At 44.8% G+C, this 15,346-nt stretch overlaps 1 protein-coding gene across 5 annotated transcripts in view; it reads left to right on the forward strand.

The window, feature by feature from the left end:
• Nucleotides 1-15,346, forward strand: part of LOC120369299 — a 79,588-nt gene that overhangs the window by 49,198 nt on the left and 15,044 nt on the right. For all 5 annotated transcript variants that reach the window (XR_005583045.1, XM_039482455.1, XM_039482454.1 and 2 more), the window contains exons 3-5: nt 7,140-7,301; nt 12,245-12,398; nt 14,647-14,801. Coding sequence is in view for 4 of the 5 variants with exons in the window: in XM_039482455.1 (XP_039338389.1) it covers nt 7,140-7,301; nt 12,245-12,398; nt 14,647-14,801 (471 nt within the window). In the remaining variant the exon portion in view is untranslated. The remainder of the gene's footprint in view (nt 1-7,139; nt 7,302-12,244; nt 12,399-14,646; nt 14,802-15,346) is intronic.

Genomic DNA, 15,346 nt, shown 5'->3' on the forward strand with positions numbered 1-15,346 from the left:
GCAACAAAAATGATTAGGGGGCTGGAGCACATGACTTATGAGGAGAGGCTGAGGGAACTGGGATTGTTTAGTCTGCAGAAGAGAAGAATGAGGGGGGATTTGATAGCTGCTTTCAACTACCTGAGAGGGGGTTCCAAAGAGGATGGATCTAGACTGTTCTCAGTGGTAGAAGATGACAGAACAAGGAGTAATGGTCTCAAGTTGCAGAGGGGAGGTTTAGGTTGGACATTAGGAAAAACTTTTTCACTAGTAGGGTGGTGAAGAACTGGAATGGGTTACCTAGGGAGGTAGTGGAATCTCCTTCCTTAGAGGTTTTTAAGGTCAGGCTTGACAAAGCCCTGGGTGGGATGATTTAGTTGGGTTTGGTCCTGCTTTGAGCAGGGGGTTGGACTAGATGACCTCCTGAGGTCCCTTCCAACCCTGAGATTCTATGATTCTATGATTGACCCCAGGGTGTCATACAGCAGTTTCCGAGCAGCACGCTGCACAAACTGGATGACGATATTTAGGGAGTGTTGCTTAAATATTTCCAGTCTATTGAAAGAAATTCCTGGAAAAGCCACATGTTGTTTCTTGCTGAGCAACCATTAGGGAGGTAACTTGCTGTATTGCCCAATCAAAAACTTTCTGTAGTTGACATGAGCTCTGTCAGTTTCAGGCACATAAAAAATTAACTGAGACATAACCCTAATCCAAATTGGGAGTATTGCACAGCAGTGCAGCGAAGGTGCCCGTTTCCAGGTATATACCCCACTGCCGAAGGACAGAAGCAGTGAACTTGCATTGTAACTGCAGGGCAGTTGCAATAAATTTAGGGCTTGCCTCATCCTTAAAATCCTTCAGTCCTCATTTTGTCCTCTGGTAAACTAATGTTTTGGGATCACTGGAAGCTCTGGGAGCTATTAGCAAAGAGAGACGTTGAAAACTAAAGGCCTGTTCAAAGCCCCTTAAAGAAAGCCTTCGAATGATTTCAAGGGGCTTTGGCTCTGACCTTAAATACCCATAAAAGCAGAATGTTTAATTTCTGCTGACAGGAGTAGCAGGCCCTGTGTACTAGGGTGTTAGATAAATCATCTTTTCTTCATTTGCATTTGCTAGGATAGCTATAGGATGATGCTAATCACTTAAATTGAAGATTACCCAAGAGGATAATTCAGATTACCTGCCCTCTGAAGAATTGTTTGGGAATCTGAGTGGCCAGCATGCCAGCCAAGTTGGATCTGATTTTTAATCTGATTTAGATCCTCAGCTGGATTGTCACCCTAGCTCCATGGACCTCTTGGGGCGTGGCTAAAGCACACTGCATTGCAACTATTCTCTCCTTCCCAGGGCCTACGAGGGCTCATAGGCAGCAGAGCATTAGTTTTAGCACCTAAGGGTGCTGCCATAAGGTCACCATCTCAGAGCGCCCCCCACCTCTTGGCTTCCCCATCTCCAGTGCTCAGTTAGGCTAAGAAAACCCACTAATATGCAGATCTCAGATCACAAAATAAAGTTCAATGCCATAACTCAAAAGATTCTGGCTCCTCCCCCTTCTGTGACTCCAGGTTCTTCACCAGTCTCACTCATCCTTCAGCCTGGAGGGCTCAGCCCCAGAAGCCCCTGCTAGAGTTTAAATGGGCCAAAGGAAGGATCCACATTAATAGCTTCTGCCCACCCTGGGCTTATTGTTATTATCACAGCCCTCCTAGGATATCTCCCCATTCCCCAAGGCATTCCTCTGGCTCTGGCATCGGCAGTCGGATGGCATCAGCAGGCCTCCCTGCACCTGGCCTATTCTCCTTCTTCCTGGCTCCCAAGACTCTTTATATAGCTCTTGTTTAGGGTTGCCAACCCTCCAGGATTGTCCTGGAGTCATCAGGATTACATCATGTGATGAAATCTGCAGGAATTCATCCAACCAAAGTTGGCAACCCTACTCTTGAGCCTAGGTGCTACCCTGCCTGCTAATTGGGTCTAGCCAGGGCACACCTGCTCAGTCACAGGAGGACTGAGATCCTCTCCCTTAAAGGGGCGCAATCACCCTGGGACAGTTGCTCTGACTTGCACTGAGGGCCAGGTAGGCCCCTGGCTGCCTCATAGCACAAGGAGCACAAATGCATGGCTTCCCATGAGCCCAGGAAAGGAGAGAATAGCTGTAGTGCAGTGTGCTCCAGCCACAGCTCTGTAGGTCAATGGAGGTAGGGCAATTTACCCCAGCTGAGAATCTAAGCCAGCTGGCTCCTGATCCCTTCCTGCCCCAAGCACGCAGTATGTGAGCATCAGGGTTTTCTTTCCTCTTTCTTTCCCTTAATGATTTTACAAACAAAACAAAAAACAATAGAATATTTCAACTTACATATTATGCACTACTACTGATATGGTAGGAAATAAATATAAAAATGGGGGGAAAGTCCTAGCAAAAAAATTAATTTGGAAAATTTTCCCAAACTGAAGTTTTTCAGAAATTCCAATTTGCAGGAAATTTCAGTGAAATTTGGTTTTGTTCTGATTTGGACCAAAACCCATTTTCAGAGTGTCAAAATTTCCTGCAAACTACAAATTTCAAGTGTCAACCAGGTCTAGTGCCCAGCAATTTTGAGGAGCCCATCTTGAGGCACCTTAAAGGAGCCTGATTTCAGAGGGTGGGTGCTCAGCACTTTCTGAAAATTGGGTGTCTCAAGTTGAGCACCCAAAAATCACTAGTCATTTTTGAAAATTGTGGCTAGAGTCCATAGAACACGAGTTTTTTATTTTTTTCTGAATGGAACACATTGATTCTATGTTCTCTGAATGCTCTTGGATCCCTGTCTCCCTCCTGCTGCACAGATGTTTTAAAGATACATTTTTTATATTGGAGCAAAATCCATCCTGACCTCCTTTTTAAATAGTTCTGTCCATAAAAGAGTGCTACCAATCATAAGGAAAGTGAGCTACTATTCCTCATTTATTCAGTGTCACATTATTTAATACAATTTCACAGGATTTACGTCACGGACTCAGACCTAAAACCAACTGAACATAAGACCAGATTTTATAAATAACATTGTATCATTGTTTATTTAAAAATAATCCTGTTGCTGAATATTTCTTGAACCCACCAAGAACTTTTTGACATAATGGAAAGACAGGAAGAGACCCGAGGTTTGTATTTCCCTCCTAAAATGTGTACTGCTGTGAGAAAGGACACAGAGTGAGCTTCCCACTTTTGTAGAGGCAACTAACTTTCTGACGTAAGATAAACTTTAAAGCAGAGCTTTTGTAAAAATCTGGGTTTATTTTACTTACTGATATCACATGCCATCGACAGGCAGAGCCAATGTGTAAATGAGCTTCTGTGTGTCTTTGTTAGTGAGATGTTCAACAGATTAATCTTACAATAAATATGACTAATGCGTTTGCCAGACAAGGCAGCCAGATGCAGAAAATGCAACTGGACAAAATTGTTGCCTTTCTTCTGACACTACCGTCTCACGCTGGCACCAGAGTGGCCCCTCTGCTGAGTGACAGTGGAATTGTGGGGCCTTCCAAGTCAGCTTCCCAGTAAAAGAGAAATCAGTAATGCATAATCAGGTTATAGTCTGAGTCTATTTTGCTACATAGTGTGGAATAGAAGCAGTCACAAACAGCATGTAGACAATCCCCTCTTCCAGATGTTACAGCTCACCCACCAATGCTTGCTTCAAGCTGCTCTGGCCCAAGAATTGCCACCAAATATAGAGAATAAAGCAGAGGGCAAACCTTTGCTATTGGTCACGGTGTCTCCCAAAGGACAATGGCATAACAAAACGTAACAACAATACAGCATTTCGTCCAAAGACTGAACATTTACTCACATGCTAAGAAATGGAACATGTAAGTCTATGTGTATGTCAAAGGGTGTGCCTCCTCTGTAGTGACCCCCTATTGGCCAAATGTGGCTCTGCAGCCCATTGCCTCAGTTTCCCTTTCAAAGTCCCAGGAATAATTCATAGAGATTTATATACAATAACAAACCTCTTTCTTGGGGACTGGTTTGTTAACATATAAAGCAAAGTAAAACCAAAGCAAAGTCTCTTTCATCTATTCCTTTCACAGTCTCCCACGGCCCTTCTCCTCCCTGAGGTCTGGCTGGCTCCAAGCCTCTTCTCCAGGCACACTTTTGAGTCATCTCAGGGCTCTATCCCTCAATCCACCCTAGATGCATCCGTTCCCAGCCTGCAGTCTCTCCTCTTTGCAGTCAGGGTGTTGCACAGGACTCTTTGTGCCAGTGTTTCTGGACTCTCAGCCATTCCTCCAGCAGCCTCCTTCAGGAACTCTTCAGCAACTCCCCCAGCTGCTGTCTTTCCCTTCATGAGGCCAAGGTGCCTTCCTTTAAGCCCAGTTGGGTGGCAGGTAATTAGTCACAGATGCACTGCCCTCCACCCCCATTAAAGGGCCAGTCACCCTGTGACAGTGGAATAGACTCATCTAATTCTTGCCATAACCATATAGGGGGCCTAGTCCTGCATACTTTCCTCAAGACAAACACCCATCGCCACCTGGGTAAGCCACTCAGGGGACCTGATCCAAAGCCTGCTGGAGCCAATGGAAAGACTCCCGTTGACTTCAGTGGCTTGAGTTAGTCCCAGAATGAAGTTCACTGCCTAGCTGGTGACATGAGGCTAAATCATCAGTGACGTAGATGTTGGCATAGGTTACACACCTGGAGCCTGGTTCTCTGTCACCTTCGACATTGTGTCCTTGTCCATACACTTATGCCATGCCACCCAATCAGACTTCCCTACTCACTTACACTGGGGATAGTGTCTTCCACCCACTCTGCATAGCTCCAAATGACTCTGCAAGGTGCAAAGGCAGCAGAGAACTTGTCCCCCAGACTAGGTTAGTCCCAGAGTGGCAAAGCACTGTAGCTTGCACTGACTAAGCAGTAGTTCTGCAGAAAAGGACCTGGGGATTACAGTGGATGAGAAGCTGGATATGGGTCAGCAGTGTGGCCTTATTGCCAAGAAAGCTAACGGCATATTGGGCTGCATTAGTAGTAGCATTGCCAGCAGATCGAGGGAAGTGATTATTCCCCTCTATTTGGCACTGATGAGACCACATCTGGAGTATTGCGTCCAGTTTTGGACCCCCACTACAGAAAGGATGTGGACAAATTGGAGAGAGTCCAGCAGAGGGCAGTGAAAATTATCAGGGGGCTGGGGCACATGACTTACAAGGAGAGGCTGAGGAAACTAGCCTTGTTTAGTCTGCAGAAGAGAAGTGTGAGGGGGGATTTGATAGCAGCCTTCAACTACTTGAAGGAGGGTTCCAAAGAGGATGGAGCTCGGCTGTTCTCAGTGGTGGCAGATGACAGAACAAGGAGCAATGGTCTCAAGTTGCAGTGGAGGAGCTCTAGGTTGGATATTAGGAAACACTGTTTCACTAGGAGGGTGGTGAAGCACTGGAATGGGTTACCTAGGGAGGTGGTGGAATCTCCATCCTTAGAGGTTTTTAAAGCCCAGCTTCACGAAGCCCTGGCTGGGATGATTTAGTTGGGGTTGGTCCTGCTTTGAGCAAGGGATTGGACTAGATGACCTCCCGAAGTCTCTTCCAACCCTGATATTCTATGATTCTATGATCAGACATTTGGTGGGGCCCAAACTCAGCCCTGATGCAGACAGATGCAACTCACATTGATGTCAATGGGCTAAATACCTCCAGGATGCAGCTCCATTGATTTCAGTGGAGCTACATCAGGGATGAATTTGACCCTAGGAGTGTAACGGCATACATTCTAGGCCCAGATTCTCACTTATGCTATGGGACTTTTACACCACTCTGGTGGTAACCATGGGTGTAAATGAAATATATGGAGTTCAGATGAGCATCTAGTAGTTTGGCTGCCCACTGGAATCCACTCCATCTGAATCTTGAGCCTGAGGGGTTGGGCTGGAAATAGCCTCTCTCTCTGCTTTTCCAGTTCATGCAGCAATGTCGTAAACTGAGGCATCTTGGGGCTATAATAAGGTGAGATTTCATTTTACTGGGACTCCTTAGGTAGCACTGAAAACCTTAGCACTGCTGGGGAGAGAGATGGGGGTTCAGCGTGGGCTGAAAAAAGTGAACCAAACAGACTTTTTCTAACCTCAAAGATAAGGTTAGGGGTTGAGATAAAGGCCTGGGCCAGTTCTCATTTTAACCACACTGCCCGCCCGGTGTATTTTTGGTGGCCTGTGAAACTTCAGCCCCCAACTAAAACCTCTCCAGCGCATCATCAAAGATCTACAACCTATCCTGAAAGATGATCCCTCACTCACAGATCTTGGGGGACAGACCTGTCCTCGCTTACAGACTACCCCCCAACCTGAAGCAACCACACATCACTGAACAAAAACACTAATCCAGGAACCTATCCTTGCAACAAAGCCCGATGCCAACTCTGTCCACATATCTATTCAAGTGACATCATTATAGGACCTAATCACATCAGCCATACCATCAGGGGCTCATTCACCTGCACATCTACCAATGTGATATATGCCATTGTGTGCCAGCAATGCCCCTCTGCCATGTACATTGGCCAAACCAGACAGTCTCTACGCAAAAGAATTAATGGACACAAATCTGACAACAGGAATCATAACACTCAAAAACCAGTAGGAGAACACTTTAACCCGTCTGGTCATTCAATGACAGACCTGCGGGTGGCAATTTTGCAACAGAAAAGCTTCAAAAACAGACTCCAACGAGAAACTGCTGAGCTGGAATTGATATGCAAACTAGATACAATCAACTTAGGTTTGAATAGGGACTGGGAATGGCTGAGCCATTACAAACATTGTATCTATCTCCCCTTGTAAGTATTCTCACACTTCTTATCAAACTGTCTGTACTGGGCTATCTTGATTATCACTTCAAAAGCTTTTTTCTTACTTAATTGACCTCTCAGAGTTGGTAAGACAACTCCCACCTTTTCATGCTCTCTGTATGTGTATATATATCTCCTCAATATATGTTCCATTCTATGCATCCGAAGAAGTGGGCTGTAGCCCACGAAAGCTTATGCTCAAATAAATTTGTTAGTCTCTAAGGTGCCACAAGTACTCCTGTTCTTGTAACAGGAGAGGCAGGGCAATAGCTGCTAAGAATGATTTCGCCACTGTTGGCCTGTGCTCTGAATGACTTTGTCATTGCAGGTGAACCAAGGGAACACCAAGGCTCTCGGCTCTGGTCTGGGGTATCTGGAACACATCTGTCAGCTGATAGAGAAAATCGGGCAGCTGCAGGAGCACAATCTGCGACTCCAAAAGCAAGTGTGCGGTTTGCAGAAGGAGCAGAAGATGAGCCAGATAAAGGAGGTAAGAACAGATAATCAGGTGCTGTCTGGGCTAGGGGAAAATGCTGCCAACCTCAGCCCTAGCACGGGGGTATAAAACCCCAAAGCAGGGGCTATAACTCCCTAAGTTTCACCCAAAGCGGGGGGTTGGGGGTGTTTATCGGGTCCCAGGTCTACAGGGTGAGCATGGGTGATGGAGGGGAGCGGCAGCCAGAGGCTATGCACCAGGACTATACCCTGCCCAAATAATAATGAGAGTTCAGCTCATCTTTGGGTGCTTTTATGCATCTTCTCTTGTTCTCATTGTTTTCTAGATTTGCCCCCTACTTCTCTTTTCATCCCAGTCCTTATATTGATTGGAGCTTGTTTCTTTCTTTGAGTGCGGTGTCTGGGGCAATAGCTTTGGGATCTTCCCAGAACTCTTGGTTAGGGATACTGAATACTTGGGCTGTTGCCGTATAGACTGGTTTCATTATCTGGTATTTTGATGCCCATCCATGATCATATTATGATTAAAGGTGCCTGAACCAATAGCAGAAATGCCACAAATACCAGGACTGCAGCCCCATTCTTCACAATAGGTAGCAGAAATCTTTCCCGAGAGACCTTCCCTTCTCATGAGACTTCCAACTCAATTTAGCAGGAACATTCTAGCTTTTGGGCACTTATCCAGACTGATCCTCCAGAATCCTGGGATTTATAGCCCCCGCATTCCAACTGCAGTTACTGGCGTTTTTCCTTATTTACATCAGGATAATAATATTATTAATATTATATAATATTATTATTTTTCTGTTGAAACTTATTTTGGGGGGACAAATATGGCTTTTTAACTAAGTGGAAATTTTGTTGGAAAAATTTCTGTTGTTGTCAAAAATATATGGGTTGTCATCCAACCCCCCCCACTCCCAAATATTTGGTTTTAAACCTAAAGATTTTGTTTTCAGTTGCTGAAAACTGAAGATTTTTTTGGTGTTTGGCTGCCAAACAAAAATGAAATATATTCTTTTTCATCAGGTTTGAATTTGGGCTGGAGGCTTGTTGTTACACCACCACATTCCAAGCCACAGATAAAGTGTATTGATGTCTTCATTTCAGGCCTGGTGCTAAGCACCCGCAGCTCTTATTTACTCCCATTTCTCAGCAGATTTTTCTCAGTCCCTAATTCTGTACAGCCTCCAAAACCCCACCTTGATCCCCTAGCATTTAGCTGATGGTTGCTTCCCTTGCTGTCTCAGCCCTGTCATCACAGCTTTGCCAGTCTGTCTGAGCATTAGCTTATCAGTCACCTTTTTCGTCACTGGGTCCTTTAGCAGGAAAGCTCGGCCATCAGTCAGATTATAGGCATCTCTGAGGTCATTCTCCTCATTGCTCCTTTTACTCCAGGTCTTCCTGAGCCCACCAGCACCAGGTGGGGTGGAGTGGGGTTTGAAACATCATTTCACAACCAGCTATATCGCTGGGTGCTTCCCTCTGAGAATCTCAGTGTGATTTACAAATGGTAATAAATTAAGCTTTACAACTCCCCTGTGAGGCAGGCTAGCATTATCTTCCCCACTTTAAATAGGGGGAAACGGAGGTACAGAGATGACATGACCTGTCCAGGGTCTCACAGGAAGGTGGCATCAGAACTGGGAACAGACCCCAGATCTCCTGACTTTGTCCCATGCTTCAGCCATATGATCATCCTTCCACGTTTTTTTTAACCTATCACCATCAACTCAATAGCAGAGGTTGTCAGACTCAGTGCTCAGCAATTTGTTTTCATGGGGGGTGAGAGGGGCAGAGGAGGAGGGTGATTCCTTTGTTCTTTTGACTACATTTCCCCCACCCCCCCCTGTGCTCCTCACCAAACTGCTTGGGCAGCATCTGGAATAGGTGACTTTCCCCCCTTTCAGAAACAAAGTCAATGCGGCATTGTGAGTCAGCAAAACGGCACATCCAGCAATCTCCTTGTGCCCAGCTCTCTCCCTCAGACCAATGCTGCCTCCTACACAGAGCCTGGGAATGGTTAGCACATTTTCTGAAAGCTTTACAGTTGTGAGTCATTGTTTGCAGCAACCCTTTCCATCTGCAGTACCAGGGCCAAATCTTCAGCGTAGTCTCCCCATTGACATTAAAGGAGCTACCCCGATTTATACCAGCTGAGGATCTGGCCCTACATTTTCAACCTAGATGCATTTTGTATTTTCAAAGATCCCTTGGCAGAATCTCCCTGTCTGCAAATGTAATGCACCCACCACTGGGGTATCTAGTTCACAGTAGTAATATGCTCTTTGCATTTTCAAAACACTTTTCAAACATTAACTAATTATCTGCCCTTGGTATTTAAGAGACCTCCCCAACACCATAACATCTCACCATCCTCCATGTATTAATCCTCACAACCCTTCTGTGATGTAGGAAATACTGTTATCCCAAACTGCAAAAGGACCAGCTCCTCAAAAGTATTTAGACACCTAACCTCCAAACTCTTGGAGGATCTGGGCCAGGGAGACTAAGGGTAACATTTTCAAAAGCACCCAAGTGACTTAGGGATCTATGTCCTATTGAAGTCAGAACTCTGCTGATTTATTAGGTTCTGCTGGGAGTTGAGGATGCTCAGCAGCTCACAGCATTGGGTCCTAAATGCACAAGAGATCTGACAGGAAAGCCCCGTTTCTATCATAAGGCTTCTAAGCTCTTCCTCCCCAGAGAGTCCTTTAATCCTTTGGAAAACACCAAGAGATGAAAAAGCAATACATCAATTAGAGGACACATGGACTCCTGGAGAAAGAGCTGTATTGCTCAGTGCAATATCAAAGAGCGACAGAATGCTACCTGCACCACCTTCTAGGATCCTAGCAGATCTCATCAGCTGAGCAGCCACAAACAGTGCTTGGGGGAGATGTGTCCAAAGAATATCCACAGCCGATGCTGCAGGGGTGCTGTTTGAGCTGGGGTTTCCAAAGGGGGCTAAGGGAGTTAGGCACCCAACTCCCACTGACTTGCAAGGGATTCCCTTAAGCCCCAGTGAAAAATCCCAGCACTCTTCCCTCTGCTCTGCAAAGCAGCATCCCAGCCTGGAGGCATTATACAGCATTATGCTGTTGGGGAAACAGGTTTCAGATGAGAGGGTTAACGTAGGGTTAACTTGACTGCTTGTGATTCTTAAAAGAGGCTTACCCTGGTGTCCTGGTCAAATGCCAACACCAATAAGGATCTACTTCTACCTAGTTATATTCCCCTGCAGTTGCAAATGGATAAAATACTCTTCACTTCCTGTCCTAAACTCTTGTGTAGCATTCCTGGGCATTGTTAAACAATGACCACATTCCACACACGTGACAAGATTAATCTATAAAGTATGGAGAAAACTATTGAATTTAAAATCACAGTTCACTAAGGTGCAAAATGGCCTTACACTGATACATGAAACTTCTTCACAGAGTCAGTTACAAGCAATCAAGATATCACTGCTTTGGCAAGTAACTGAATACCACATACAGCATATTTATTTAGCAACATTTTATCTGACTCTGGCATCCCGTCTATAAAAACACAAGATATTATTGTTTGTGCATGTTCCTACAGAAATAATATTATCTTAAATTGTGAGTCACTTTTATAGTGGGGTTTGTTTATTTACACACACAGTGTCTTGGTTGAGCAGCTGTGAATTTGGAAATGTGAATTCAATTTCTTTTTGGAAGAGATGTTAAAATATGTTGACTATAAGTCAACATCTATAAGTTTTCAACGGGATGCTGATGCAGGGATCAAAATATTAATCACTGACAGGTACACTTATACCTGTCAGGCCGTTAGTACAAACCACTATTTCCAAAGCACTCAGAGTCTTTAGGGATCAGCTGCAAGAGAAAACATGTTTCAGAACAAAGCCACTTTTGGAGTGTGAATCAAAATAGCTGAAATCATAAGATATAATGGACCAGATGCTCAGCTGATGTAAACTGGCATATCTCCATTGAAGTCAATGGAGCTACATTGATATACTGCAGCTGAAGATGTGGCCTAATGAATTCAGATGTATCAATTTGGGCATCTAAAATCTGAGCCACCATAAACAAAAGACACTTTAGAAAATTACGGCTTTACTTTCTAAAATCACTTTAGAATTTATCACAAGTCAAAAGTAGCCATCCAATTTCAAAGTGAACTACAAAATCAAGCTAGGAATGTAGTGATGCCCAGAAATGCTGGGAGACAGTATAAGTTACTTTTGCCTCAGCTGTTTAAAAATTCATTTTAGCCTTCACAAAATCTGAGTTCTCTCTGGATTTTTTTGGGTTACTAAAAATACAAATACTGTCTGTATTTGGTTTGATCCATTATAAAGATTGTGCTCATTTGCAAAATTCAAATCTGGATCCAGATTTGGATTCAAAACTCTAAAGTTTAGGGCTGTTTGGATCTGGGGGTTTGGTTCTGATCCATCTTTAATCAAAATGAATCATTTTGGGATGTCTAGGGACAGTTCCTCCTCTGATATATTTCACCAGAACTCCTTGCCCCAGAAGTCAATGCAACTGCTGGTAGTTCTGGTCTCTGTGATTTCCCAGAATGCTGCATTTCATGGTGTTACTAGAGAACCAGGAGCAGCCAAGCCTTCACAGTGTCTTAAAATAATTTTGAAGAAGGCTAGTTAAAGCTTATTTATCTGCTGGATGCCCAGGGAGCATGTTAACAGTGGGCCGATACTTGAAATGATTCAAAATCATTGAAGTATGAAATTCCATGCTACGAAGAAACTTAGCTCCAGCCAGCCTCCCTGCTCCTAGGCCATTTAGAATGAGTTAGATACATTTATCTGGATCCTGACAGGTCTTGGAATAACCCTGGACATCTGTAGTTTGGAATGCCTACTATTTGTCCGCAATATTTCCCTGCCCCAGTTACCTTGCCCCAGTTACCTTGGGCCACTGCAATGTAACAGCCTGCATATCTTCTCCTTGTCTGGTGTAGGAGTATTTTCTGCAGCACTGTTCCTGTGGAGCTGCCAGCATCTTGCTCAATTCATACCAGGAAGTGAAGAAATTTTTTACTGAGAGGAGCAGACCGCACAGTCTCTTGGTTCAGAGTGGAAACCAGTCCGACCTTTCGATCATCCCAGAAAGAGGTGGGTTTCAGTATTGGTGTTGATGTCTCGTGGCCCTCATTCACATCTATCCTGCAACTTGTGTTGTCATCTACACCTATGGGGGTAAAATGCTGCTAAATCGGGTGGCTAGGGTTTCACACTGCTTTGCACTGCTTTTGCACAGGTGCAAATGACTGCACAAGACAATGGAGAATCAGGCCCAAAGGGCTCACTCCTACCTTTATGCTCAAGTGGGATAATCTGAAGTTTATGGAAGCTGGAGGTCCCTGAATCTGTGGCTTTATTTTCACTAGGCAAAATGGTGTAATTTTTACCTGTGTTATCCCACCTTAAAATCCTAGTGCTGTGCTTTGCAAACTTTTTACAGCCAAGGACCCCTTTGGCATCTAACTTATTGGCCCAGACTCCCTTCATTTTTTATACACAAGTTTCATGTTACTATTATTCTATTAGTCACTATCTGTACTTCTGTAAAAGCAGCAAAGAGTCCTGTGGCACCTTATAGACTAACAGACATTTTGGAGCATGAGCTTTCGATGCATCCGACGAAGTGGGTATTCACCCACGAAAGCTCATGCTCCAAAACATCTGTTAGTCTATAAGGTGCCACCGGACTCTTTGCTGCTTTTACGGATCCAGACTAACACGGCTACCCCTCTGATACTATCTGTACTTCTGTTTTTCCTAAATGGGGACATTACTTTCCTATCTTGTAGAAGTGTTGTGGGTCTTGACACCCTCTAACCCCTCACAGAGAGGGTGTAGTCTCGAATAGGGAAGTTCTGGTACTACCCGAATGGCCCTGCCAGTGTGGGAATACCCTTGCCAGCTTGACCTCTTCTATCCAGTACATGCAAAGTCACACTGAATGTAGGATGCCATTTTGAGAACAAAATGGAGCCTCCAGGGGGCAAAAGTGCCAGACCACTGTTCAGATGTGTTCTGGCCCTGGCTCAAGGGATAGACCCCAGCATAACCCACTGCAGATCCCCAGAGGCCAGGGACCCCACTTTGGGAACCACTCTCCTAGTGTACACAAGGCCTGGTGTAGTTTTACCATATTAGCTGGTTGGGGTAAATCCTATGGGGTAACCTAGGGTGTTACTTTGACCAGCTAACATGTTTTAAAACTACAGTTGCCTTGTCTACACTAGGATTTTAATATGGGTTAGCTAACATGTAGACATGGTGAGAGGAGCTAAGGGAAGTGCACTCACTAAACTGTCCTTTCGAGGAATCCAACATTCCTTAGCCCATGTGTTAGGATAGTTCTTCATTGGCACCTTAAGATACCCAAAACAAGATGTGATTTGACCTAATGTGGGAAGCCTTATCCTCTTGCCCCAGTTATGAGCATCCTACCATCTCAAACAGGCACAGAGCACATCCTAGCTGAGGCAGAGCTAAGCCCTATCTGTGCAGTTTGGATTCCAATGCAAACTTTCCCACAGGTTTGGAGGGACTGGGCTCAGCCTGTTATGAAGAACACAGTCAGCTGAGAAGTTTAGATCCATAGGAGGATCTGAACTAACCCAAATTCTGAGGCTGTTTGGTTTCACTGTGAAGGTTGTTTGGGCTTAGGCCCATCTGTCAGACTATGACACCACTGCCAGTCATCCCCTGCACACAACAGACACGAGCCTTCTCAGATGTATTCAGACAGAGAGGAGAGCCCTTTTAAGCAAGCTCTGCTCTGCTCCCCTGGTTTGGAAGGATGCTTGTCTAGATTAACACCACAGGAGATTGAATTGGTTTGAAAACAATTGAGAAATCTCCCAAACTATCACTCATTTCTAGAATGAAACTTGAACCCAACATTTTGAAGCTGGAATGGGCCTGAGACAGAACATGTGGATCCAGGGAATGTTTTATCTGGGGTTTTAGTCCAGGTCCGTCTCCAGTTTTAAGATTCTGAAATGCTCCAGTATTTCCCTCCCTCCCACACACACACTTGTGGTTTCTGACCACTGAAGTCAATGAGAGCTTTGTCATTGATTTAAACAGGGCCAGGAATTCATGCCTTATATCCAAGTGAATTCCAAAATCCTCTAAGGGTGGGGAGAAGCTATCCAGATCTTTCCTTCCTTAGAACAGTACCTGTTTCATAGGGGACTGCAGCAGTAAGTCTTGTTTCTTGTAAGACAAGGAACTCAGGCACTTAAAGTGGGAAAGAAAGTTCTCTTTCCAAGGCTAGTAGTTCACAGCCTGCTGATAACACTGCCCATAGGGGCCATTTGTGTGTATAAATCTGAGCATTGAATTGCAGGAAGTGACACACACCTGGAATCAGGAGATAGACAGCTGGTGCTGGGGCTCAGGAAGACCTGGAGTAAAAGGAGCAATGAGGAGAATGACCTCAGAGATGCCTATAATCTGACTGATGGCCGAGCTTTCCTGCTAAAGGACCCAATGACGAAAAAGGTGACTGATAAGCTAACGCTCAGACAGACTGGCAAAGCTGTGATGACAGGGCTGAGACAGCAAGGGGAGCAACCATCAGCCAAATGCTAGGGGATCAAAGTGGGGTTTTGGAGACTGTACAGAATTAGGGACTGAGAAAAATCTGCTGAGAAATAGGAGTAAATAAGAGCTGTGGGTGCTTAGAACCAGGCCTGAAATGAAGACATCAATACACTTTATCTGTGGCTTGGAATGTGGTGGTGTAACAACAAGCCTCCAGCCCAAATTCAAACCCAACCCATGCTGATGTGACGCCCTTGTGAAGTCAAAGAAACTCTGGGCGGGTTTTTTCCTCTTCAGTGCTTTTCCATTGTTTACAGTATCTCTGCACTTTCAGGTTCCGGCGGGGATCAGAAGTGCTGGGATGCTGGGCGAGAGGCTGTAATCACAGTGTTACAGCTTCACAGGAGAGAGGAAGCAGTGGGAATCTTACAGGAAAGTGCCTGTAGGAAGTTTCCAGCCCAATGTTGCACACCTAAGTGGTTCAGATTGTTTGCATGAGCTTC

Source organism: Mauremys reevesii, linkage group 7, assembly GCF_016161935.1.
Source record: "Mauremys reevesii isolate NIE-2019 linkage group 7, ASM1616193v1, whole genome shotgun sequence".
Lineage (NCBI taxonomy): Eukaryota > Metazoa > Chordata > Testudines > Geoemydidae > Mauremys > Mauremys reevesii.